The sequence below is a fragment of the Durio zibethinus genome, chromosome 24 (assembly GCF_047325235.1).
Source record: "Durio zibethinus cultivar Kanyao isolate XHJ-2024 chromosome 24, ASM4732523v1, whole genome shotgun sequence".
In the NCBI taxonomy this organism is placed as follows: domain Eukaryota; kingdom Viridiplantae; phylum Streptophyta; class Magnoliopsida; order Malvales; family Malvaceae; genus Durio; species Durio zibethinus.
The window spans coordinates 645,754-669,390 of record NC_143185.1 but is presented as its reverse complement, the minus strand read 5'-3'; the positions used below and the strand labels follow the sequence as shown (position 1 = coordinate 669,390).

Below are 23,637 nucleotides of genomic sequence, written 5' to 3'. Positions count from 1 at the left end.
ATTATTTTTTAAAATATAAAATATTATTTTTTAAATATAAATATATAATTATATATAAATAAAAAATTAAAAAATAATTTTTAATATAACATCAAATCGACTTTACCTAAAATACTAACTCAACTCGAATCTAATTTTTTCCTTAATAATATCCAATCCGATTCGATTCAATCCAAAATTTGAATTTAAAAAAAAAAAAATTAACCTTATATGATCAAGTTAGAATCTGTCGAACTCGAGTCGAACTACCAACTTTAAGGATGACAGAATAAAATTCTCGCTTTACATAACTTTCAACTAATCTCTTAATCACTAGATTAAAAAAGAAAAATCAGAGCAACTAATAATTATACACCAAGCAACTAATAATTATACACCAAAGTGCAGCCCTTAGATGATAATCGTGAAGGTAGTTGCTTAATTTGATTAATAAACGTTAAACCCCAAAAATACGTTAAAAAAGGTGTAAATTTGGCCATTAATTTAACTTGACACGTTATTGAATTTTTTTTGGCTAACATTTTTATTGAGTCTAAACTCATCAATTTAATTTAGTAAAAATCATAATCATAATATTAATCACCTTAAATTAAAATTCAAGCCAAATGCACAAAATGGATTGATAAAAATGTCTTATGGTTGAAAAATTATTAGTAATACGAATAAAAAAGATTTGAATCAGATTTGATTTATTTTTTTAATAATATATAATATTATAATTTTTTAAATTTCGATTCAAATTCAAATTGATATTTTATTGAAATCAATTCAAATTTGATTTATAGGTTTTAAAATTTATATTTTTATATTTTTATATATTATTTTAATAAAAATTTTAATATATTTATATATAAAATAATTATTTTTATTTTATAGAAATTTAAAATATATATACAAATTAACAAAATTTTATTTTAATATATGTATATATAAAATAATTATTTTGATTTTATAAAAATTTTAAAAATATATAAATTAATAAAAATATAATTTTATTCAATTTAATTTTTTTATTTTTCATATCTCGATTTAAAATTTAATATGAATTTAATATATATTTAATATCTAAATTTAATTTAAATCAAATAAAAAAATAGATATAAATAAACCGAATACTTCTATTTAAATCAATTTCTAAATTTTTCTAAGTAAAAATACCTCAAATCAATGGAGCTTATAGTAATAGTATTATATTATAGGATAAATAAAAAAAGAAAAGCAAGTAGCGGCAGGCACATGGTAGATAAACCAGGTAGCGGTCTCCATTCGTTTGTCTGAGATTGAGTTGAGTACATTCGTAACGTTCAAACTTGGAATCTCTCTTTCTTTCCCCCAAAAATATGATGCTCTGCTGAAAAGCTACTTCACTTTTCTCTCCTTTCTCTCTCTCAATTCTCTCTTCTTTCTTCCCCTGCTGTAACTGCGTTCTCTCTCTCTCTCTCTCTCTCTCTCTCTCTCCCAAACCAACAAAAAAAAAAAAAAGGCTGAGAGCTTGAGAGTGAGAGAGATGGTCCTTGGAGCTAACGGCCTCGTTTGGATGGATGGAGAAGACGAAGAACATGCAGTTTCTTCTTGGACCCGAAACAACATCAATACTAGCGGCAATAATGAAATTGAGACTAATGAAGAGGATTTGAATATGTCCGGTGCTTCGCTTCCCACCTTCAAATCCATGCTTGACACTGATTGGTACATAAACCCAGCTATGAACCAGGATCTTCAAATCAGAGAGCTTGGTTTCTGCTCCAACCAGTTTGATAACAGTCTCCTCCTTCACAACCCAATTGATTCCTCTGCTTCTTGTTCTCCCTCGCAGGCCTTCTTACTTGACCCTTCACAGTCACACCCTTTCTTGCCTCCTAAATCTTGCTTCTCTTCTCTCCTCAATGTTTCCTGCCACAACCCTTTTGACAATGCCTTTGATTTCGGTTCCGAAACGGCTTTTATCGCTCAGTTTCAGCCGAATCAAACCCCCAATCTGATGAGTTTTCCTCAGACCCAAATGGGCACTCCTGACTTCAGTTCGAGCTCAGAGTTTCAAGGTACAAGGTTGTTCACAGGAACTGAAAATGCTTCTGCTTTGAGTGGTGGTACTAGTGCTGGTGATTTTGCTGGATCGGCGAATGCCATGTTTATGAACAGAGGAAAGATTTTGAAGCCACTTGAAGTTTTCCCTTCAGTTGGTTCTGAACCAACTTTGTTTCAGAAGCGAGCAGCGATGCGGCAGGGCTCTGGTGGGGCTGATAAATTGGGGAATTTGGATGTTTCAGAGCTGAGATTTGGAGCGGAAGTGTCAGTAGCAAATCGGAAGAGGTATGAGGAAGGAGATATTGAAGAAGCCAATATCGATGTGTCGGGTTTGAATTATGATTCGGATGAGAGGAATGATGATTGCAAAGTGGAAGAGAGTGTAAAAAATGATGTTTTCAATTATGCAACTAGTACAGTTACTGGTGGTGGGGATCACAAGGGGAAGAAGAAGGGGATGCCGGCAAAAAATCTGATGGCGGAGAGACGGAGAAGGAAGAAGCTCAATGATAGGCTTTACATGCTTAGGTCTGTAGTGCCCAAGATTAGCAAGGTATATTATATTTGAAAATTCTTCAGGAATTAGTTATTACTTATTATAGACTAGCATATTCTTTTGTGGTCTTGCTATTGTGGTCATGTTGGTTTGTTCATGTTAATTGTTATAGGTATTCAAAATTAGGATCTTGATATGTGGCATTTGGTCTTGACTCTTGAATTAAATGCTATGTTACCTAATTTCTGTTAGAGTTTGAGAACATGCATGCTTAATTTTAGCTTTTTCCCCCTTTGCTTTTAAGATTACATGTTGTCTGTTGAGTGCTTGTGATTATTGTTGTTTCGGGGTGATTTTAGTTAGACGTATATTACCTTGGTGTTCCTTTAATTGAAACTGGTAATGATGACAGCTACTCATTGTGCTTATCATGTCATAGATGGATAGGGCTTCAATACTTGGGGATGCCGTTGATTACTTAAAGGAGCTTCTGAAAAGGATCAATGATCTCCATACTGAACTTGAATCCACTCCACCTGGCTCTTTGATGCCACCATCTACAAGTTTCCACCCATTGACACCAACTTCACCTACCCTTCCATGTCGTGTCAAGGAAGAACTGTGCCCCAGCTCATTGCCAAGCCCTAAAAGCCAACAGGCAAAGGTAAAATTTTGGACTTAAAAGTTGACTTATTTTTTCCTATTTATTTGCTCAAGTTTTGCTACAATTGCTTGTTTTCTTTATTTCTATGAGAAATTGATGTTATTACTTAAAAGTCCTTTTACCTACTATGCAAAAAATTTAACATGCATGATAAATTTGAAAATCTTGAAGGTGAGAGGAGCAAAACATGGATGCCTATGTGTTCTTTTCTGATAGTGACTTGCATGATACCAGCTAGACAAATAAGTTAATATTGAGCTCGAATGTTGCATAAAGTTGTACTCTTTCTAATTCGAGTATGGACTGGTAGACTTTCAAATGATTTGTATTTAAAGTTGATTTTGGAAAGTTAACAATGCCCTGTTAAACATATACAATATGTTAGTTTTTGTCTATGTACTTGCAAGAACAATGGGTTCCAATATTTCGTCCATTTATATATAGAACATGTGCTCATTAAACTTGTTAGGTTTTGAATTTGTTGATGGACCTTATCATGAAAAATAGAGTACTCTATATTAGATAAATATGATGTACTGAGGAGGCTGCAATTTTCATTTTTGAGCTTTTTTGTTTTTGTTCTTTTTCTCATTTTATTGATCATTTTCTTGTCTTCTGCTTAGCTTCTTGTTGGTTATGAAATGTTATATATATATATATATATATATATATATAAAGGAGTAATCATTAAACAAGCATATCTTGCTCGAAATACCCAGTTGCTAATAAGCATCCTGTTGATATAATCCCCTGCAATCCATGAACAGCTTCTTTCACTTAAGAACAACTGAAGAAGTAATAATTTTCTTGCCATGAAGCCTTGAATTCCTTTCCATCCATACAAAATAACTGAAGAAGTGAGATATTTGTTATTTCCCTGGTCAACAATATTCTTTATATATTTATATGCTAGGCTTTTGTTTCTTTGCACTTGGATGTAGAACTCATGTCAGACATGATATACTTTTGGACAGACATATGCTTGCCAAAAACTTTCACCAGGTTGTGTCAGTGTAACTTGTTACAGACAATTCTTTTTTCCTAAATGTTTTGAACAATAACTCAAGTAAACTCCTAATTTTCACATTTCTATTTCTGAATTTCCAGGTGGAGGTTAGGGTAAGGGAAGGAAGGGCTGTCAACATTCACATGTTTTGTGCTCGCAGGCCAGGTCTCTTGCTGTCCACTATGAGAGCCCTAGACAACCTTGGATTGGATATACAGCAGGCTGTAATCAGCTGTTTCAATGGGTTTGCACTGGATGTGTTCCGAGCTGAGGTGCACTTCTTCCTTCTCTTCTTGTCTTCATCTGCTTCTGGTGATATTTCCATTTAAAGATCAATTTTAATTTGCGCATCTATCCTAGAGATTATATATGTTCTTCTCACATGATTGCAACTAACATCTCTGTAACAATTCAAAACCTCTGAGATTGAGGGGTCTCTTCTTCTTATTGTCCTGTTGTATAAGTTTTCAGGTCCCACTAAAATCCAAATAAGAAGATTTTGTCAGTGAATGGATGAAGAAATGGATAATTTGATTATTTGGTTTGTTGTTTAACAGCAAAGCAGGGAAGGGGAGGACGTAATGCCTGAGCAAATCAAAGCCGTGCTTTTGGATTCAGCAGGCTTCCATGTGACTTGAAAAGCTGATGTGACTGTAGTAATAGTGTTGTAAAATCAATTTGAAGTAGAAGAAGGCGTTGATGAGATAATGTTTGTAGGTGGCGCAAGCAAGTTAATGTTAATTTCTTTCTTAGTTTTTGAGTTGACAAGTAGATACAAGATTGTTTTATTAGGTGTTTTACGCATGGTTTTTCAGCTAGGAATTTGATGGTTGATGGCTAATGGCTAATGGCTAATGTAATGTTAAACGTGAGAATGATTGTGTAGTTGGTGTTGCAGCACTATGAATAAAAGGTGAACCAAGTTCCTCTCATTCAGAAAATTAAATCTAAATAAAATTTTAAGAATCATATTTAAAAAAAATTAAAATAAAAACGTGTTAATTGTTTTTTAGAAAAAAAATAAAAAAAAAAGATGTAGAAATTGGTGGTCATTTAAAAAATAGAGGTGCAGGGAAAAAAATTCTTTCCATTACTTATAAAATAATAAAATTTTTCTTTATTTTACCTAAAATTGAATAATATACCTTAACTTAAATTTATGATTAAAACTTAACAATTTTAAATTAAATATGAAAATTAATAAAAATTAATTAGAAAAATAATCCCAAATAAGGGGACCCCGGCAGTCCGCACCATTTTGTTTTAACTTTAAACTAAAAATATATTACAAAAAGACCAAGCACGAGAGAAGTCAGTTTCAAAACCAATGCGCCGCGGCCCAACAGATTGCCCTATTGCCGTCAGATATCAAAGTCACGGCCCTGACATTACAAATCTTGGCCATCCATTTTCATGAAGACCCAAAACACAATGGGAAGTGAGGGTTTCCGACAAATAACTGAGAGCAGTGTGATTAAAAGAAGAGCAGCTGAGCGAGGCGGCGGTGTTTTTTGCTCTCCCCGCTTTGCCTGTTTGTCTTGTTTTTTACTTTCTGACTGATTGTATTTTCTTTAATCAGATCTTTGGACAACTCATATCGTTGAGAATGATGGCGGCTTCGTTGCAATTTTCTGCTGTGAAAACGCCTCTGTCGCATTCGCTTCCAAACCAGAGTTCTTTGCACTGCCAATCGGCATGGTCAAGTCAGCTTAATTTTGCTACATTTCGGTCTTCAAATTCTTTCGACTTATATAGGAGCCTAAGACATTGTTGTAAAACTAGAGTCTTTAAAGTTAGTTGCGAAGGAGGAGATGTGGATGTGATTGAGAGGAAAGCAACCTTGGGAGAACCAGAGAATCAATTGACGTGTGTGATGAAGTTCGGTGGATCATCAGTGGCTTCCGCTGAGCGAATGAGAGAGGTTGCTGACCTTATACTTAGTTTTCCTACTGAAAGGCCAGTCATTGTTCTTTCTGCTATGGGAAAGACAACCAATAAGCTTTTGCTGGTAATCCTGTTATTTAATTTGGCTTTTATTTTTTTATCCATTAATTTCATACACTCTGGAGCTTAAAGGGTCTACTAAGAAGTTGGCTTTTGGTTTGATGATTAGGCTGGAGAAAAGGCTATTAGCTGTGGTGTCACTAAGGTAGATACTATTGAAGAGTTGATCTTTATAAAAGAGCTGCATCATAGGTAAGCAAAAGGGCAAGGTTTTCTTTTTTCTGCACTCCTTTGCTTTTTGTTTGTAAAGATAAGGAGTTCTGACATAAGTTTGTTATCTCTTATGTTCAATTTTAATGCCCAGGACGGCTGATGAGCTTGGAGTGGACAGGTCGGTTGTTGATGGTGAGATTATAATCTGCTCTTGAGTTGAGGTCAATTCTTCTTTCTTTCCAACCTCAAGAAACTTTTTGGTTCATTCAGTTTCACATTGATGGCTGGTTTCTGTCTTGCTTTTTTGCATGAAAAAACCTTTTGCAGGGCACCTAGAAGAATTGGAGCAGCTCTTAAAGGGAATTGCTCTGATGAAAGAGTTAACATTAAGGACAAAAGACTATTTAGTTTCATTTGGGGAGTGCATGTCTACGAGGATTTTTGCAGCATATTTGAATAAAATTGGTGTTAAGGCCCATCAAGTATGCTGTTTGTCTCCTTTTTTCCCGTATCTGGTTGTTCGTATAATTACCGGGCAATTTGACCTGTTGTATTATTTTCATCTAAAAAAATACTTTGCACTCCTCTTTTTGATAAAACACTCCTAAAAGTATGTTTTCCTAACTCTAAAGTTGAATTTCTTTGTGGTTCAAAATTCAAATCAGCAATGATTAGGATACTTGACTTCTCCATGCTTCATTTTTAATCAAATTTATGCACAGGATTGTATTCTCTACATTTCCCCTTAACCACCATCATGAGGACTGCAAATTATAAGTCAATGTCTTGTTTTGCAGTATGATGCCTTCGAAATTGGTTTCATTACCACCGATGACTTCACAAATGCGGATATTCTGGAGGCAACTTACCCCGCTGTTGCAAAAAGGTTAAATGATGATTGGATCAGTGATCCTGCTATCCCAATTGTCACAGGTTTCCTCGGAAAGGTTTAACAGCTGCTGATATCTTTTTGAAATGATTTCATTCTTAAACAAGAGTTTCTTGCAGGGATCTTTTGGTAATGCTTTTTATCTTTTCACTTCTTATTGTAGGGCTGGAGATCTTGTGCAATTACTACTTTAGGTAGGGGTGGTAGTGATTTGACAGCCACAACCATCGGAAAAGCATTGGGGTTGCGAGAAATTCAGGTCAGTGCATGTGTTCAAGGTCTGAACATGTATAAGTCATAAACCTACTGATGCATAAAGATAGCCAGTTCTTTTTTTTTCTTGTCAAGCATCTATATGTTCAAATGTACTGTGCACCCAAAGTTGTAACAAAAACAAATACTCACAAGTTTATACCCTGTTTCCAGCATAATGTACCTTTTTGAGTGTATGACAGTATTCTTTATTCTTTATAGGTATGGAAAGATGTTGATGGCGTTTTGACCTGTGATCCTAACATATATCCACGTGCAGAACCTGTCCCCTACCTGTCATTTGAAGAGGCAGCCGAACTTGCTTACTTTGGTGCTCAGGTATTATATTGATATGCTGCTTTTGTTCTCCTTTTTTCCTTTTAATAACTACCCAGTGCCCCCTTCTGATGAAAAAGGCATATATACATGTGTGTCTTTGCTTTTGGGTTCTATTTTTGGAGGTAATGTAATGATCGTTTAATTGATCTAAGCATGGCTAACTGAGTGAATTTGGATGATCGTCCTTCCCTTGTTCAGGTTCTGCATCCACAATCCATGAGACCAGCTAGAGAGGGTGATATTCCTGTTAGGGTTAAAAATTCTTACAATCGTAATGCTCCAGGAACTCTCATCACCAGGAATAGAGATATGAGTAAGGTTTGTAGCAGCTAATTGTTTGCTTAGTGTTCTTTAATGAAATATGAACTCCTTTAATCATTCTTTTCCTAATTGCAGGCGGTGCTCACCAGCATTGTGTTGAAACAGAATGTCACCATGTTGGATATTGTCAGCACACGCATGCTTGGTCAATTTGGCTTTCTTGCGAAGGTTGGAAAGCCATTTCTTTATTTTAATGCTCTCTGTTATTTTGGATTTTCTATTTGGCAATTGATATGTATCTTTTTATCTGTGCAGGTATTTTCTATCTTCGAAGATTTAGGCATCTCGGTGGATGTTGTAGCTACTAGTGAAGTCAGTATTTCATTGACTTTGGATCCATCAAAACTTTGGAGCAGAGAGTTAATTAAACAGGCAAGTGTATGCTACCTTTCTTCATGCTTTAATTATTCATATCATGTTACAAATTTTATGCTTGCTTTGCTACTAGCCGTTGTTCTGCAGAAGGATTCTGAACCATTTCCTCTGTTTGTATATTTTCTCTTGACAGGAACTTGACCATGTTGTAGAAGAACTTGAGAAAATTGCTGTTGTCAATCTGCTTCAACACAGATCTATCATTTCTCTCATTGGGAATGTCCAGAGATCCTCACTTACACTGGAGAAGGTACTGCATTATCATCTGTCATATTGCTTACAAACCAGATTAAAACTTTTAAATCATCTTCTTATTTGATTTGATGAGATTCAGAGTTAGCAAGCGTGGGGCTTGTCTTTACTGCAAGTTCCAAGGGGCCTTTTGCGAATTACTTATTGAACTTGTAGGAAGTCTTTGTTTTCTTGTGTCTTCTTTCTCTGCCTTCAGATACTGTCAATCACTGCCATTATATGTTAATCTTGTTTATGGTTTTTTTTTTTTTGTTTCGTTTTGGTATTCATTGATAGTTGAATATTGTGACAGGCATTTCGCGTTCTTAGGACCAACGGAGTCAATGTTCAAATGATCTCTCAGGGTGCATCTAAGGTATCCCCTGCAATAACTCTATTTTTTTCTCATATTGGCCTCCGAGCCCTAGCTTGTGCTTCTAAGCATCATTAAAATTGACACATTTTTTAGTGCCCTCCTGGGCCTCATAAAAAAATATATTTTCCTCAAATCTTTCTTTCGGATGACTTTCTTAAAGGTATTTATATGAAAATAGATATTTGGTCCCACTAGGCTGTCACTCTCTAGCCCTGACCAGAATACAATGATTTACTAAAATCTTCTTTCGGCACTCGCTCAAAACACCATTCCATCTAAAAGGTGGGATATTCTTTTGGACTCCCATTTTTATATATATATATATATATATAATGTAGAGGTGTACCTATGTAATTGCTTTATTTATGTGCCCATATAAGTTGTAACTCGTAGCAACTGTTTTACCTTTAGGTTAATATATCATTGATTGTACATGACAAAGAAGCCGAACAGTGTGTCAGGGCTCTTCATTCAGCATTCTTTGAAAGTGATCTCCCCGAATTAGATCAATGTGATTCTGCCAACTGATGACAAGTTTACTATATGCTCAATTCGAATTCATTTGATTTAATGAGCTTAGGAGTCTTATGCTTCCCTCACGGATCTTGCTAGGTAAAGATGTACCAATTTATGATATCTAATTGGTATGATGTAACACTATTAAATGTAGTACGTAATGGATGATTTTACTATTTGCCAAATACTTCTTGATTTGTAAGGGCTTTGCCCTCCTATGAACCAAAAAGAAAAAAAAAAATACTGCTTGATTTTCTATATGAATTTAATGAAAAAAATTGCCGTATATTCCATCTCAATTCTCTCAAGACAAGATTTGTAGAGTTCCAGAATTTTCATAACCTGTGCAGGGAATTAAAGGACCTGCTTCTCCGGAGACTAGTTCTGGATGGTTTCCCAACAAAACTCAAAATAGAAGGAAAAACTTGACAAATTAACTGCATGGTTTTATGAGCTTAAGAGATTCATAAGTCACGGACCCACCCAACGCAACCCAACTGCCTTAATTGGCTTAAGGCTCTTTTACTGGGCAGTTTTTTTGGTTTAGTTTTTATGGGTGTCTTAAACTGGGCCAATTTACCATAATGGGCAAAGTTGTTACTTAAGACTAACATGGCAGTCACCGACCGAACAGTCAAATTAACTTCTGCAACCAACTATACATTTACCCAAGGCCCTTTCAATGGGCTGATATCCTTTCCTCTTGCTTTCATGGGCTTTAGAGAATGCCACCGATGCGAAACAACAGCCCAACAGCCCAACTCAAGTCCCCAGCAATATAAGAGTCAAGCGCGCCCCTCCCCCCATCCCCCAAAAGGGTTAAAAGAAAGGCCGGCTTTTGTTGTGTTTACAACGCCAACTTCTCCACCGTTATTGCTTTGCACAATCGATTTCTGCCGCCTTGATGAAGGTTTCGGCGGTAAAACTTACAAGCGAAAGCGCCAAGAATCCCAAATCACCTCCGATGCCGTCAACAGTAACGATGCTGCCATAGGCGCCACGTCCATGGACATTGATGATTCTTGTCCCCCACCTTCAAAGCGCTCTGCCGTGCCTTCCTCGGGCAACACCAACAAACCCAACTTGGATCCACCCACCTACGACGGCGTGATTGCGGGAAAGGTGTCGGGTCGGAACTGGAAGGAGCGACAAAAGCAGCGTGCGTCGGCGAAGCAGGTGAGTATAAAGAGGACTTTGGAGGGAAGAGAGAGACAAAAGGAGATAAAGGGAGGTTATAGAGAGAGGATGAATGAGTTGAAGGAAGAGATTAGACAAAATGAGATGGAGGACAGAAAGAAGAGAGAGGAGAGAGAGAGAAGAAGAAGAAAGAGAATTATTGAGGTCTGGCACTAAGCTTCAGAAGATTACTAATCCAAATACTTTGCAGAAGATTGCCAAATCTAAGCAGAAGAAGTTGTTTCAAGTTGTCCCTGATGAATTTGTGAACAAGAAATCCAAGGAAAAAGAAAAACCTTTGTTGGGTTCAATTTTGTCTTTTTCTTCTTTTTTTTTTTTTTTGCGTTATATGTACTGTATTGCTTCTTTTTGTTGAAAGAAGTTGTACTTTATCAGGACATGTAATCTGAAGTTATGCTTTAGTTCAACTACGAAATTAAAGATGAGTAAAATATACATGTAAAACTGGTTTTGTGCCAACTGCTTTTACTATATACTTAGGCTTAAGTGCCTGTTCAAAACCAGTATCATCCCCATGAATTATTATCAAATTCATCTTTTAACTATAACTTGTTGACGTAGTTTTCAGATTAGCTTGTTGATATTAATTTATTTATACTTAGAGCCAGCTACTTGTTCATAATTTTTGCATGGGTGGCAGTTATAAGCTTATCTAGAGAAGAATATAATTCAGTCTCTGGGACATCATCCTAATTTGACGCTTTTCTCCGTCGGCAAAGACTCAAGTCAAGAGGCTTGTTTATTGTACTACTACTATATTATTACTGTCAGGGCAACTGTTGGAAATACATATACAACTTTTCCTTCTCTTCTTCTCCAAATAGAACTATATATCTTTTAAGGAAATTATATGTAGTTACACAGCCAAGTGAAAATTATGTATATTATATATTCAATCCTGAAAGTTGAAAACGATACTGGTGTTCCTGGACACCGCATGGCTTGGTCAGTACTCGTTTCTAATACACTCCCCTTTGATACTCTCGGCTACAGAATTCTCCACCCAGATCATCGCAAGCCTCAGCACAGAAAACCCTGCATGTAGAACATGTTAATTGTCGTTAGCGAGGGCAAAGAATATTAAACCATTCTTAAATTTCAAAAATTGCAGATGTGAAAAATGGTAGATTAATTATATAGAATAGATTAATTTCTTGAGAGAGTAAAATACGTTTTTGCATCATTGTAGTCGAGATATTCTCTGTCAATCAACTCCGTTGGGGTCCTTGGAGAGTCGTTTTTGGCATTTGGTTGTAGCTTTACTTCAGGGTATATGTCTGCCCGACACGCATCTCCACCAATTGTCTCACATGCCTCTGCTGGAAACACACTGCCACAAGTGCAAAGCTTTTGTGTTCAGCGGCCCTGGTTCATATACAAATTAAGTCCCAACTTCACTCAAAGGATCTATATATAAACATTTCTTTCCTGCTATGATCTCGCATGGGGCATATATATATGTATATATCTTCCAGTTCCAGTTGACCAAAATTAAGTGATAGTTTATCCTAGGCTAGGTGGCCTAAGCTCTAGCGATTGTTTTAATTTCAATTAGTATTAATTGAAGCAGCAGATCTATCTAGTTTAAAGTTAAAAAAAGCAGCAGATCCATCTAGTTTAAAGTTAAAAAAAACAGCAGATCCATCTAGTTTAAAGTTAAAAAAAAAAAAAAAAAAAAGGCTTACGAGAGCATAGAGCTGTAGTCAACAGTGGCAGTGTCATAGGTGGTGGCAGTGGCTTTGATTGAAAGGCCAAGACGAGGGAAAGCAATTGAGCAGCCAAGCCTTGGGGAGGAACTTACCAGCTGGGAGAAGCTTTTGGAGGGAGAAAGAACGGGTTGTGCAACGCACAGAGTTGCTGCCTGCATTTTGGATAATAATGGATATCAAATTAAAGTTAGGAGTAAATTTCACTGAAAGAGGCAATTCAATTTATAGGCTAGCTGGTATGAGAGCAAGATATTTGCCACTCAATCTGGATAAGGGTTCCTTTTTCTACATGATCAATCGGCAACCGGCACCCTATTAAGAGAAGCACGAACTTTGGTCTGACCTGTTCCAATCCTATTGGAGATATTTTGGTACTTTTCAAGATATTTCTGAGTCCTATTCTTGCATGAAAAATATCCGTATCTGCTTGTCATGTTTCGGGAGGCATGACAATGTTTGACATGATGGCAAGATGAAGTTACGACTGTATAATACAAAACCGGTCAAAATGTAATATTTACTAAAAATTATTTTAAAATTTTGATGAAAATTATTATGAGATATTTGTGGGATTACTTAAAGATATTGACTTGACAGATTGTTTGGTAATAAGTTTGCAAGTCAATTGGTTTATGAGTTTGTAGTAAAGCGAAGGAAGTTGAGTTTAAGTTTTTATAAATAGTATCGTGTTAAAGGTTGTATCTAAAGAGTTAGCTAAATGAAGTCTTTTAGGAACGAACATAATAGCTGTACTCATAATTCAGTTAAAAACAAATTAATTGATGGAATCAAAATAATTTGATTAATTGATAAAATCTTATATATCACTAAAAATACATGAAATGAACATTTTATAAATTATTAGTTTTTAATTTATTATTTTAATATTTGAATATTTTATTGAATAATTTAATATGAATACATATAATTATCCAATTAAACAAAAAATAATCAAAACAAATTAATTTAATTTTAAATAATTCAATTTAAAATTAAGCACACCTATACATACGTGGCAATACGCACAGAAGAAATATTGGTAGCGTGATCGTGTACTTTTAACTGTTGAGTGAGATCACAAAAGGAAAATGGGTTCTGCACTACGGACTGCGGTCTCTGTTTTGTGGTGAAATCGAAAGACTTTTAACAGAATCAAGAAAGAAAAAGATCATTAGGCGGTGATGGTTTATGCCCTTGTGCTTCTCAAATTTCCTTTCAAGTTTGATCTTCAAGAGGAAACTTAACTCCAGTGCAGAGCGTAAGTTTTCATTATCTTGTTTTCCTGCCTTTCTTTCTCTGTAAAGCATTTATAGTTTTTTTAAAGGTTTTGAATGCTAAGAGAAATCTGGAAAATCAAGTCTGCATATGTGGGAGAGAACCATTGATGAACAAGCTCCTCTCTCCAGTTAGCCTCTTGCTTGTCAATTGAATCTGAGACTTTAAATCCAACTATCAAATGTTGATCAATAAGTTTGTTTACAAATCAACTTATCCCACCCTAAACTAATTTTCTTTTGGCCATCACCAACCCTCCAAAAGACCCTGCTTCTACGGTTCTACTGCATTACTCTCTGCCAATGTCCTTCTCCAAGTAAAAGAAGGATTATTACCTATATCCTCTTCTAAAACGAACACTTAGGAAAGTACTTTGCTTTAAGAACAGTGCACCAATTTCCAGCCTTGTTTTGCAAGCAAAGCGAGATTAAAAGCATTAAAATCCCGAAATCCCATGCCTCCTTGCTATAATCATATTCAATTCATGAAGAAAATAAGCTTGGTAGGCGAAAACAACTCATGGTATAAGTTGGTAATCGATACTTCCTTGCCACCGTGCAACAGCAGCTTAGTTTTCCATCCTTTTTCTTGGTTCCACACCTTTTCTTTTATGGAGGCAAGCACTGAATTCTTGGCTCTGCCTAATAATAAAGGTAATGCAACGTATCTATCTTGCTGCAAAACTTTGTGAATCCCCAGAACATTCATTACTAATATTAGCACTGAAACAAATTGCATACTTCTTTATGTTGATCTGCTGTCCTGAAGCCCTTTCATATTTATTCGAAAACCTGGTGGCATTCCTCTTTGTTGGCGCACAAGAATAAGATGATTTCTCAAAGAACAAATGTGACACTCTTGGACAACCTCTACATACAGCTACTCATTGAATAAGGCCGAATGTCCTTCCGCACATAACAATAAGTACGGTGCCGAAGGATCGGCAATTTATGATCACATTGTACGAAACAGTACGAACACGTCATCCCAAGTGAAATCCATTTCAATGGAAACCCCATTTTCTGCATTATACCATGGATGAATGGTCAATCCATCCAATCACATGCCTTACTCGTAGAATTGTTAGAGCCAACATAGTAGTGAACAACGGTTTTTAACCAACCAACATCAGCATGGGTGTGAAGAACCAGATGAACATTGATTTTTCCCTGCATCTATTCCTACTCAAGTGTTACAAACGATGCACTCGGATTCTGCACATAAAATCCCCAATAATAGCATCACACTGTACAAGCCAAGAATCCTCGTAAAAATAGCTTACTTGTTTCTGGATTCTCAGTCTGGGTGTTTGAGATTATTCCGGCAGTTTTCATTTGTTGGTGTTGAAGTAATAGTTGGTTTGTGTTAGAAAATAGAAACGGAGAATCAAAGTTATGATGATTCATCACATATAAGCGAAATTGTTAACTGCCAAGCACACAAATGCCGTCAAGTTCAATCTCAACACCTAGAAATAAGTCCCTTCTGTTATTTCTTGAATATTAATTTGATTTTGCTAATACACGCCCATCTCATAATAGAAGCAGCTCTTTTCTTTGTTTATTTTCCTAATTCCTTCTACTTAATATACAATAGTAAGAATATTCATTCATTTTAGCAGCAGAGGCATCCCAAAGCAAAGATGAGGACGTAGATATATCCAAGCGTTTCTCTTTCAAGAACCAAACATTTGGAGGTAATCTAGGTCAATAAGGAAAGTTCGGATCTCCATTGGAGCAAGTTCAACCACCAGCTTAGAAGGATCAAGAGGTTCTCCCCTTACCACCTCTGGTTCTTCTTCTTCTTCAAAGGTGCCTTCTACTTTCCATGCTAACCTTCTCCTTTCCATTTCACCTCTTTCTTGATTAGCAGACAAACTCATCTCTGTCACTTTATTTATCTGGAATAAACACCACAGTGAGATCAAATTTGTGGCATATATATCTAGCAGTTAATCAGCATTTTCAAGTCATAAAGCCTATTGATGTTACCTTCTTTTTTGGGAACAGCTTTTTCAGTTCAACACTTGCCATAACAGAATAGTCCTTGTCCTCCCCACTCTTTGATCAGATATCCACGAAAGCAAGAGATTATAATCTACCCGATATGTTGAATATGTGGAACCATATAATAAAGCTTTCTATAAAAACCAGAAAAAGGTAGTAGTACCTCATATAGGTGAGCCAACCGCAGGAGCACTTTTCCATTTTCCAGCTCCTGCAATGTTCAAAAACAGGAAAAGAAGGGCATTATCTGAAGTTGATAAGTAACTGGCATGCATGCATGCACAATGTAATCTCACAAAATTCCATTTTCGGGTAATTATCTTTCATGGGCATCATGAAGCCAGTTCTGACTTGTTCTTTACCTGGAGAGTTATTATGGCAACGTTATCTGGTAATGAGTAGGAGGGATCAATGCCTGAAAATGTTGGAACATGAGAGCTCATCCAATCATTGCCATCCTACAAAAGGAACACCAATGACCTCAGTATGGAGGCCAAATGCCACTAAAAAGCAAGTCAAGTTTGCACTTCACCTGTTCAGAGAAAGCTAAAAGAAGTGGTGAGTATATCTCTTGGCCAACTGTGCGACGCCACTTTGCCCCTTCTCCTATAGGATCAATTCGGAGATAAAATTTTCCTTGGATCTGCAAAATCCAGAATTCCGTTACACTTGGCACTTTTATAGCCAGGGACAAAGAACATGAATCGACAAGCTATGCTTACAGTTAAACCTTCACATCCCTCAGGGACACAAACTGTTTCATTTAATACTTCACCGACACCTCTAACGTCATCATGAATCAACCTCCTATAAATCAGAATATTTTATAGATCGTGAGCAAATAAGTACTTGTAAAAATACAAAAGCTAGGAAAGATGCAACAGACCTGTGGAGCATCAGCTCAATTTGACCATCAGCTAAGCTGGATCCCCCCACTGAACGATCCACCAACACTGAGAGCTCTGTGCTATTGTCTTGTAGGTAAATTCCCAGATTGATCTGATGAAAGCAGTTTGAAAAGGCAAAGAAGAAATTCAGTTTCAATTTAACACAGAAAACTTATGCATTTACCAGACTCTAGCAAGCAGAGCAGATATCCACCATGATTTATATTAGAGAATGGCAGGGATAGAACTGTAATTTACAGGAAAGACAAAAAAATTGCAATTTTCACGGGAAGAAACATACTGGGTAATAATTTCCAGCAACTGGTTGGTTCACTTGAAGGTCCCAGTCTTTCCTAAAATCTCGAATCTGCAAACATTAGATTTAACTACCATGAAGCAAAAGTAAACATCATCATAATCAGTTACAGAACTAGAATTTCAATTTAGGTGAATGAAACAGTAAATTAACAGAAAAATAAGCATACAAGTACTTACCAGTAGAAAAAAGAAGCTAACAAAATTGCAATTTAGCAAACTTTGGATGCTGATTTTAAATATCTAAAAGAATTTACGCTAGTATATATAAAGTAAGAAAGTTGAATTCTGCGTGGCTTTTGGTCCAAACAAATTTTTGCATGACAAGGATTTGCTAGAATGGCAAGCAGCAAGAATCAATATACCCGTTTAATGAAGTCACGTCCATTAGAATCTGTGTAGAACGTTCTGTTGGTCTTCATAGTTGTTGTAATTTGAGTAATGATTTCTTTCCCTATCCCATCATTCACAGGAATAGGCCCAATCTAAGATCATGTAAATAAAGTCAGTAAATCCACCCAATTGATTCTCAACCTAGTATAAACACAAACAAAGACTCCATCTGGTCCTGCAAGAAATTTATAAATAAAAACAAGAAGAGAGATTGACTCACATTGAACTCAACTTCAGCATGCTCTTTTCCCTTGAATACCCTGGTAACCTGTTCATCCATGCAGCATTCTGTTACTGAAAGTTCAAGACATCAGATGCTTAGGTGCAAACAAAACCACAAAGTTCCTGTTCTGCCAATAGTAACTGCATTGCATAGCTCCAAAACTAAATATAAACATGATAGCAGAAATTCTACAGAAAAATGGAGGACATACTGATGGAGGACATACTGACAGGAGTAAAGGTTAAATTTCACCAACAGATATTCCACAAAAACATAAATTGGACAAAAAAATGAACTGAACATATACATAATCCCTGTTTCCCAAGTCCAATAATTAATGATAAACTATATGCAACTGTTTCCTTGTGAATCTAAATCCTTTCCTAAAGCTTTACAAACTTGCGAACAATAATTTTCAGATGCAAGAATTAGAACGATGAGGGCTTCATATCAGAAAAAAGGTTCCAACGACAGAAGTCAGTACATCAAATGTGCTTTTAATAGGTGAATCACCTGTGATATCCATGAATTCAGCTGTTGATGTACTTCATCCAACACGGCACCCCGCACAACAATTAATTGAGTCTGTAACAAACAAGGCTCCATATTCTTTCAGACCCTCTTTTTAAACAAGCATAATAAATCAATGGTAAAGGGTCGCTATAGATCAACATGAATTTTGGTATAAAAAAAAAGAAAACAGATACCTGGCTTTCAGATTTCATAGGGAATGTACCATTTGGACGAAAAATATATGCCCCAGAAGCCTAAAACATATATCAAGCATTTTGCAATCAGTAAATCATGAGATAATTCATTTTCTCCAACTAAAAACTTAATGAAAGAACAAAAATAAATTAGAAATGAAGAGTCAAAAGATTAAGTTCAGTTAAGTAGACATTAAACTACCTGAGGATCTTTATCAGTTCCATCATTTCCAGAGTAATAACCATATGATTGTTCAGCAAAGGCCGTAACCTTCAGCAATGATCAAATTAGAGAAAAAGTTCGTTACCATTCCAGACTCACCAATCTAAAAGTAACATTATTTTTATACACATGAAAAAAAAACGATTACAAAGAATAAAGAGAATACAAATGAAAATAAGATGCACATGGTACTGAAAGAAATTTGAAGAAAACAAAATGAAAAAATCCAATAATCATATTCAAATAGACACAACCAAAAAAAAGCAGCAGCATAGCTTACCAAATTTCTGCTATTAACATAACGAATAAGTTTTCCTTTATCTTCTGAGTAAAGAAGCTTTAAACTTCCTTTGCCAACTTCAATGGTATTGCTTTTACTTCCTTTATAGGTATCCACAGTTGAGATGATAGAACTAGGACCTTCTCATGAAATTTTAAATAACCAAACATTTATGCTCTCTTAATAACTTCGAAAAATAAGGCAAAATCTTCCACTTTATTGACACATTGGAAAAAACTGAAGCAATAATGCCAACCTGTTTCTTTAGCAGTTCCTACAATGTAAGTGCTGAAACCAAGAGGAGGCACTGAAACTGAAAAAGCAAGCCCATATTTAGCTGTTTCACTTGGGGTTTTACCCAAATATGCTTTGACGTAATGAGTTCTTATGCGTGAAGTAAAATTTGACAGAGGGAGAAGTTGTGATTCAATTTCTCTCCCTTCAGAATCCTTGACAATAACCCTTGCAGTGGAGACCTGTCACAAATTAAATCTCAGTGAAATACTAGTAAAATTTTCCCACTCCAAATGATTGCAATTAGATTTTATAACAACTTTTTTTATGTCAGGGCTAGATGAAATTGCAACTCCTCATTGTGTGTCCATGTCTCTGGTTGGATATGGGTTGCAAGCATGCAGGTTGTATGATCTGTTCACTCTATTATTGTTTAAGTACTGCATGATTAAAATTTAGAGAGGTCCAACAATCACATCACTTGATACCAAAGAGGCCAAGAGCGAGATACTCACTGGAATTCGTATGGTTTCCTCTCTCTTCCATCCAAGAGAATTGTAGATAACGACAACCTAAAATGGAGATAAATATTAGATGAACTATTGCCATGAAAGAAATGGGTCCAACCTTCTGAAATAATCAAATGAATATATTAGAAACATTAATATCATTACCAAGCTTTTTCCGTCAGACAAAGCAACTTCTGATGGAGGACAAAAACTTATATTAAGTAAAGGACACTAGCAAAAGAATTGGTAAAAAAAAAAATCGTCAGAAAAGTCACCCAACTCAATTATATTAAAAACTGCAAATTGGATTAAGAAGAAAGTACCTGATCTAAAAAATAAATGAGAAGATTATGTGCACTCTCTTTTCCTTCTATCTTTTAATTTCTGCGTGCTACTCAAAATTCAAAGCAAGAATAGAACTGATACCAATGATATCTTTTACCTGCATAAAGCTTGTGACACTGTTCCCTTGTCCAGTATTTGACCTTGACTCCACCAAGAAGGAAAGTGAAGAGGCAACCAACTTCTCAGCCTAAACTAAAGTAAGTGGAAAGCATTAGATTTCCATCAAGCATTATAATGCCAGTAGTTCTAAAACAACATTGACGAACATTAAACCATAAGCACCTCCACGTATCCTATTGACAATCGCAATGCATAGTCAGCAGCTACATGTTGTCTTTCTGTGCCACTAACTGCATCATGATGTTGAGCAATTGCCAAAGCATCAGCCAATGCATCTGTGTTTGGTCCCGAAGTACTCCTACCTTTAAAGAATTCCAACTGCCTAGCAGCCTGTTAATGATACAAAGAAGCCATAAACTTTCATAAACAGGCTGCCAAAATCTACCTTAAAAACCACAGCCACTTTTCTGAGAAAGTACTTACCAGATAGTAAGCACTCAGCACTCTGACATAACCTTTAAATGCTGGCCTGCTTGTGAAGTAACCTGTCCAATATGCGTTTGGCTTATCTGCATATCTGAAAATATACGATATGCTTCAGCAGCATGCAAACTTATGGGATAAAAACAGTACCAGAATTTTGATATCTAACTCACGGGAAGAAATCATCAGTCTTGAGTGGCCACTTCTCATTTGCTGCATATTTTGCATCAGTATAGATGGATGGAGTGGAGTATAAGGCATTGACACGCCCATCCTAAAGATTCTCCAAATAATAAAAAGTTTCGTAAAATATGAATTCAACTAGAATTCTATAGCGATTAAAAAGAGACTCAGATGTCAAATCTCCATGAAAAGAGACATTAACACATAACCAAATGATAACAAGAAGACATATAAGCAAGTCAAAATGAAAGAAAGATGGTTACTTAATTCACTCATCTTTCTTTCTCTTCAGGAAGACTCATTAAAATCAAGTACCTGATTGACATAATGAATAAACTTGTCCATCTGTCTGAACCATGAATTTGCATATTGATAACGGAAATCTGTCCCCATGGCCCACATAATATGATTTGTTCTTGTTACATTTGCCTAAAGAATAGAAAACAGTTAATCAAGCAACTGCAGTTACCCATACTGTCAGAAAAATCTCAGAAGGAAGCAGAGTTCATTTTTGTTCATAAGGAAATCAATAAATAGCAACTGTAAGGTACTACCTGTGCCAGTGCAGCAGCTACAAACTCATTGACCCGTTCTTGAACATTATAGTCAAACAGGAGAACATCATCCTTGAATTAAAAACTTCATGTTAATAAATTCATCACCAAAATGTAGAGAGAAAAGTGATCTTCAAATCTTTTACAAGGTTTACCTGAATGGGAGGAGACACATCGTTTATTTCAAATGTGAAACCATCAGGGGGATCATAATGCCTGGGGAATATGCCAGTGAATATCTGCAAGCGAAATCAGAATATGAGTGGTCAAAAGAATGTTTGAAATATCAACAAAAACACCATAAAAGGAGCAAATGAAATTCTCTTTGTGTATAAAACAAAGTTTAATCAAGGAGTAAAGAGACCCAGATCAAAATCAAAGAATAAGAAAGGAATGAGAACTACAGATATTAAGGCCCAAACCTGTGAGGATGAACCAAGGGACTTAGAACCCTGCCATACAACCTCAAGAGTCTTCTCTTTTAAGCGCTTAGCTCTATCTTGATAATCAATTCGAGCAAAAAATAGAGAGTCAAATCCTATCTGCAATGGAAACAGAGGCACTCTTTCAACTAACATTAGACAGAAATTTTCATTCTCTATAGTTTACATCACAAGTAATATAACAATTTTCGTATATACCCATCAAAGCATATTTCATAAACCAAACATAAAGAAAAAATCTCATTGAAGATCTACATATATACATATAAATAAATTACCATTCATACCTCTGCACCAAGCAAATAAGCTTGCACAGCAGAATGACCAAAAGGATCAATCTGCCAACCAACTCTAGGAATCTGACCAAATTCATCTTTGATATACTTGTGTCCTAAGGTTGTCTGATCAATCAAGTCAATGTAATGTGGGGTTGCCTCATCATGCATACACATTGCGCCATTTCTACAAAAGAAAAAAAAAATCCAGAAAATACCCAATGAACAAAAAGATACTATCGAGACAATAAACTACTCATAATTTTCTAATATTTACTTCATTTCAGATTACCAAAATGCAATTATAGAAAATGGAAAAAAGGAGCATAAAATGAAAGTATATTACATGAACTCTAGTTGACCGGAGTTGACTAGCTCCTTCACTTTAATCTTCTTAGCATTACTCTGCTGTCTCCACCACCTTTGAAAAAAAGCCTGAAAAGGATGATCAGACGATGTAATCAAAATCATATATCAATCACATTAACATGGGCAAAGGAAGTCGAAACCCAGAACAGAAAAGGCTTCGAAAAGGAAGAATTTTAGAAAAAGAAAATAAAATTACCATCTCAACATAGATGAATTTTCTATTTTTATCATCTAACAAAGCTGAAATGACAGAATCCAAGACGTTCTGTACACAAGCACCCTGAAAGAAGCAGCAAATAAAGTACCTTAAAATTATGTCCCAAATCCCAATTGAGCAACAATCAAATAAAAAAAAGAAAAAAGCACGCAAGAAAGAGTACCCGAATAGAATTGTTGCCCCCAAAGTAGTACTGATCAACGGTCTTGAGCCAACCAACATCATCATGAGAATGGGGGACCAAGTGGACATTGATCTTGCCAGGAACAATTGTCTGGGTGGTGTTGTATTCTATGTAACTGGATTCTGCACTACTAAAAGCTCCGGCTAAAAGTATTGCAAACAACAGGGTGATCGCCATCGCCACAGGCATAGATCTGTAAAGAGTAAAGCAAACAGGAAAGATTAAGGAGTTCTGTAGAGAGTAACGACCCAGCCCACCGGGCTTTCCACTCTTTTTCAATTATCAGCTTAATACAAGTTATTTGTTCAATTAATTAATTAATTAAACGCTTTGGATGAAAGCAGCCAAAGAGTTTGCTTGTAAGGAAAGAGGCGTGTCACGTTTGCATCTGCAGCTGAGCCATTTTTTGTCTATAGATAGACTCTGACCTTTTGACAATGACGTTGTCTTTTCCTCCACAAATTTTTCTAATCTTATCCTTATGTAAGAGATCACGCCTTCAATATCGTAGGAAATCTAGCTCCGACATGAGTTCCACGATTAGTATTATTAGATTGCCTGATGGAATTCTGACTTGCGATTATTTTGGTTTCTCCTTTTAGATGAATTGTCAGACGGTAACAGAACAAGCATATATGTATCAGCAAACTGGGTAAAGAGAAGATAATAGATAGAAAGAGAGCTTCACAGGGTAAACAGTTGGACTAACTTTATTATTATTATTATATACTATGATTAAATCTTTTCCTTTCTCGATTTTAACTTGTCTAAACACCAAGTTGTAATCCTCTCCCTCTGTATAGTTAGTTGTAACTGTTGTTGTATGCCTGTGATAAATAAAGCTTCATCCTTACTTGCCATCCTTTGATCTCGTCTGGCAATGCGAACCCCTCTTGTTTTCTCATGATTTGATATC

General features: G+C 35.8%; 4 protein-coding genes and 1 pseudogene across 5 annotated transcripts; 3 read left to right on the top strand and 2 right to left on the bottom strand.

The window, feature by feature from the left end:
* Positions 1-1,272: 1,272 nt before the first annotated feature.
* Positions 1,273-5,126, top strand: LOC111315873 (transcription factor ICE1-like). The gene is made up of 4 exons (XM_089753505.1): positions 1,273-2,581; positions 2,964-3,188; positions 4,296-4,466; positions 4,752-5,126. The coding sequence occupies exons 1-4, from the start codon at positions 1,508-1,510 to the stop codon at positions 4,830-4,832; spliced, it is 1,551 nt and encodes a 516-aa protein (XP_089609631.1). The 5' UTR covers positions 1,273-1,507; the 3' UTR covers positions 4,833-5,126.
* Positions 5,127-5,492: 366 nt separating this feature from the next.
* LOC111315872 (aspartokinase 2, chloroplastic-like) lies at positions 5,493-9,949 on the top strand. The gene is made up of 13 exons (XM_022917886.2): positions 5,493-6,202; positions 6,308-6,390; positions 6,503-6,543; positions 6,679-6,833; positions 7,149-7,298; positions 7,404-7,499; positions 7,715-7,831; positions 8,030-8,149; positions 8,228-8,320; positions 8,408-8,524; positions 8,661-8,777; positions 9,072-9,134; positions 9,546-9,949. Exons 1-13 carry the CDS (start codon positions 5,801-5,803, stop codon positions 9,660-9,662), a joined length of 1,671 nt encoding a protein of 556 aa, XP_022773621.2. The 5' UTR covers positions 5,493-5,800; the 3' UTR covers positions 9,663-9,949.
* Positions 9,950-10,160: 211 nt separating this feature from the next.
* LOC111317297 (uncharacterized) lies at positions 10,161-11,333 on the top strand (annotated as a pseudogene).
* Positions 11,334-11,557: 224 nt separating this feature from the next.
* Positions 11,558-12,882, bottom strand: LOC111315871 (light-regulated protein, chloroplastic-like). The gene is made up of 3 exons (XM_022917885.2): positions 12,533-12,882; positions 12,019-12,177; positions 11,558-11,882 (listed from the first exon to the last, which is right to left on the bottom strand). Exons 1-3 carry the CDS (start codon positions 12,712-12,714, stop codon positions 11,807-11,809), a joined length of 417 nt encoding a protein of 138 aa, XP_022773620.1. The 5' UTR covers positions 12,715-12,882; the 3' UTR covers positions 11,558-11,806.
* A 2,403-nt stretch (positions 12,883-15,285) lies between these two features.
* LOC111316506 (alpha-mannosidase At3g26720-like) lies at positions 15,286-23,418 on the bottom strand. 2 transcript variants are annotated; one of them, XM_089753583.1, is made up of 30 exons: positions 23,150-23,418; positions 22,701-22,914; positions 22,517-22,600; positions 22,298-22,386; positions 21,964-22,138; positions 21,656-21,775; positions 21,389-21,472; positions 21,234-21,305; positions 20,995-21,108; positions 20,670-20,770; positions 20,497-20,590; positions 20,236-20,403; positions 20,051-20,140; positions 19,774-19,839; positions 19,615-19,671; positions 19,122-19,341; positions 18,866-19,005; positions 18,565-18,633; positions 18,363-18,422; positions 18,169-18,240; positions 17,653-17,700; positions 17,405-17,524; positions 17,026-17,091; positions 16,724-16,836; positions 16,560-16,644; positions 16,370-16,480; positions 16,200-16,295; positions 16,001-16,048; positions 15,823-15,891; positions 15,286-15,731 (listed from the first exon to the last, which is right to left on the bottom strand). In XM_089753583.1, exons 2-30 carry the CDS (start codon positions 22,908-22,910, stop codon positions 15,507-15,509), a joined length of 3,066 nt encoding a protein of 1,021 aa, XP_089609709.1. In that variant the 5' UTR covers positions 22,911-22,914; positions 23,150-23,418; the 3' UTR covers positions 15,286-15,506. The 2 variants fall into 2 exon arrangements, with proteins under 2 accessions (XP_089609709.1, XP_022774192.2); XM_022918457.2 differs by lacking the exon at positions 23,150-23,418 and having other exon boundaries at positions 22,701-23,015.
* Positions 23,419-23,637: the final 219 nt, after the last annotated feature.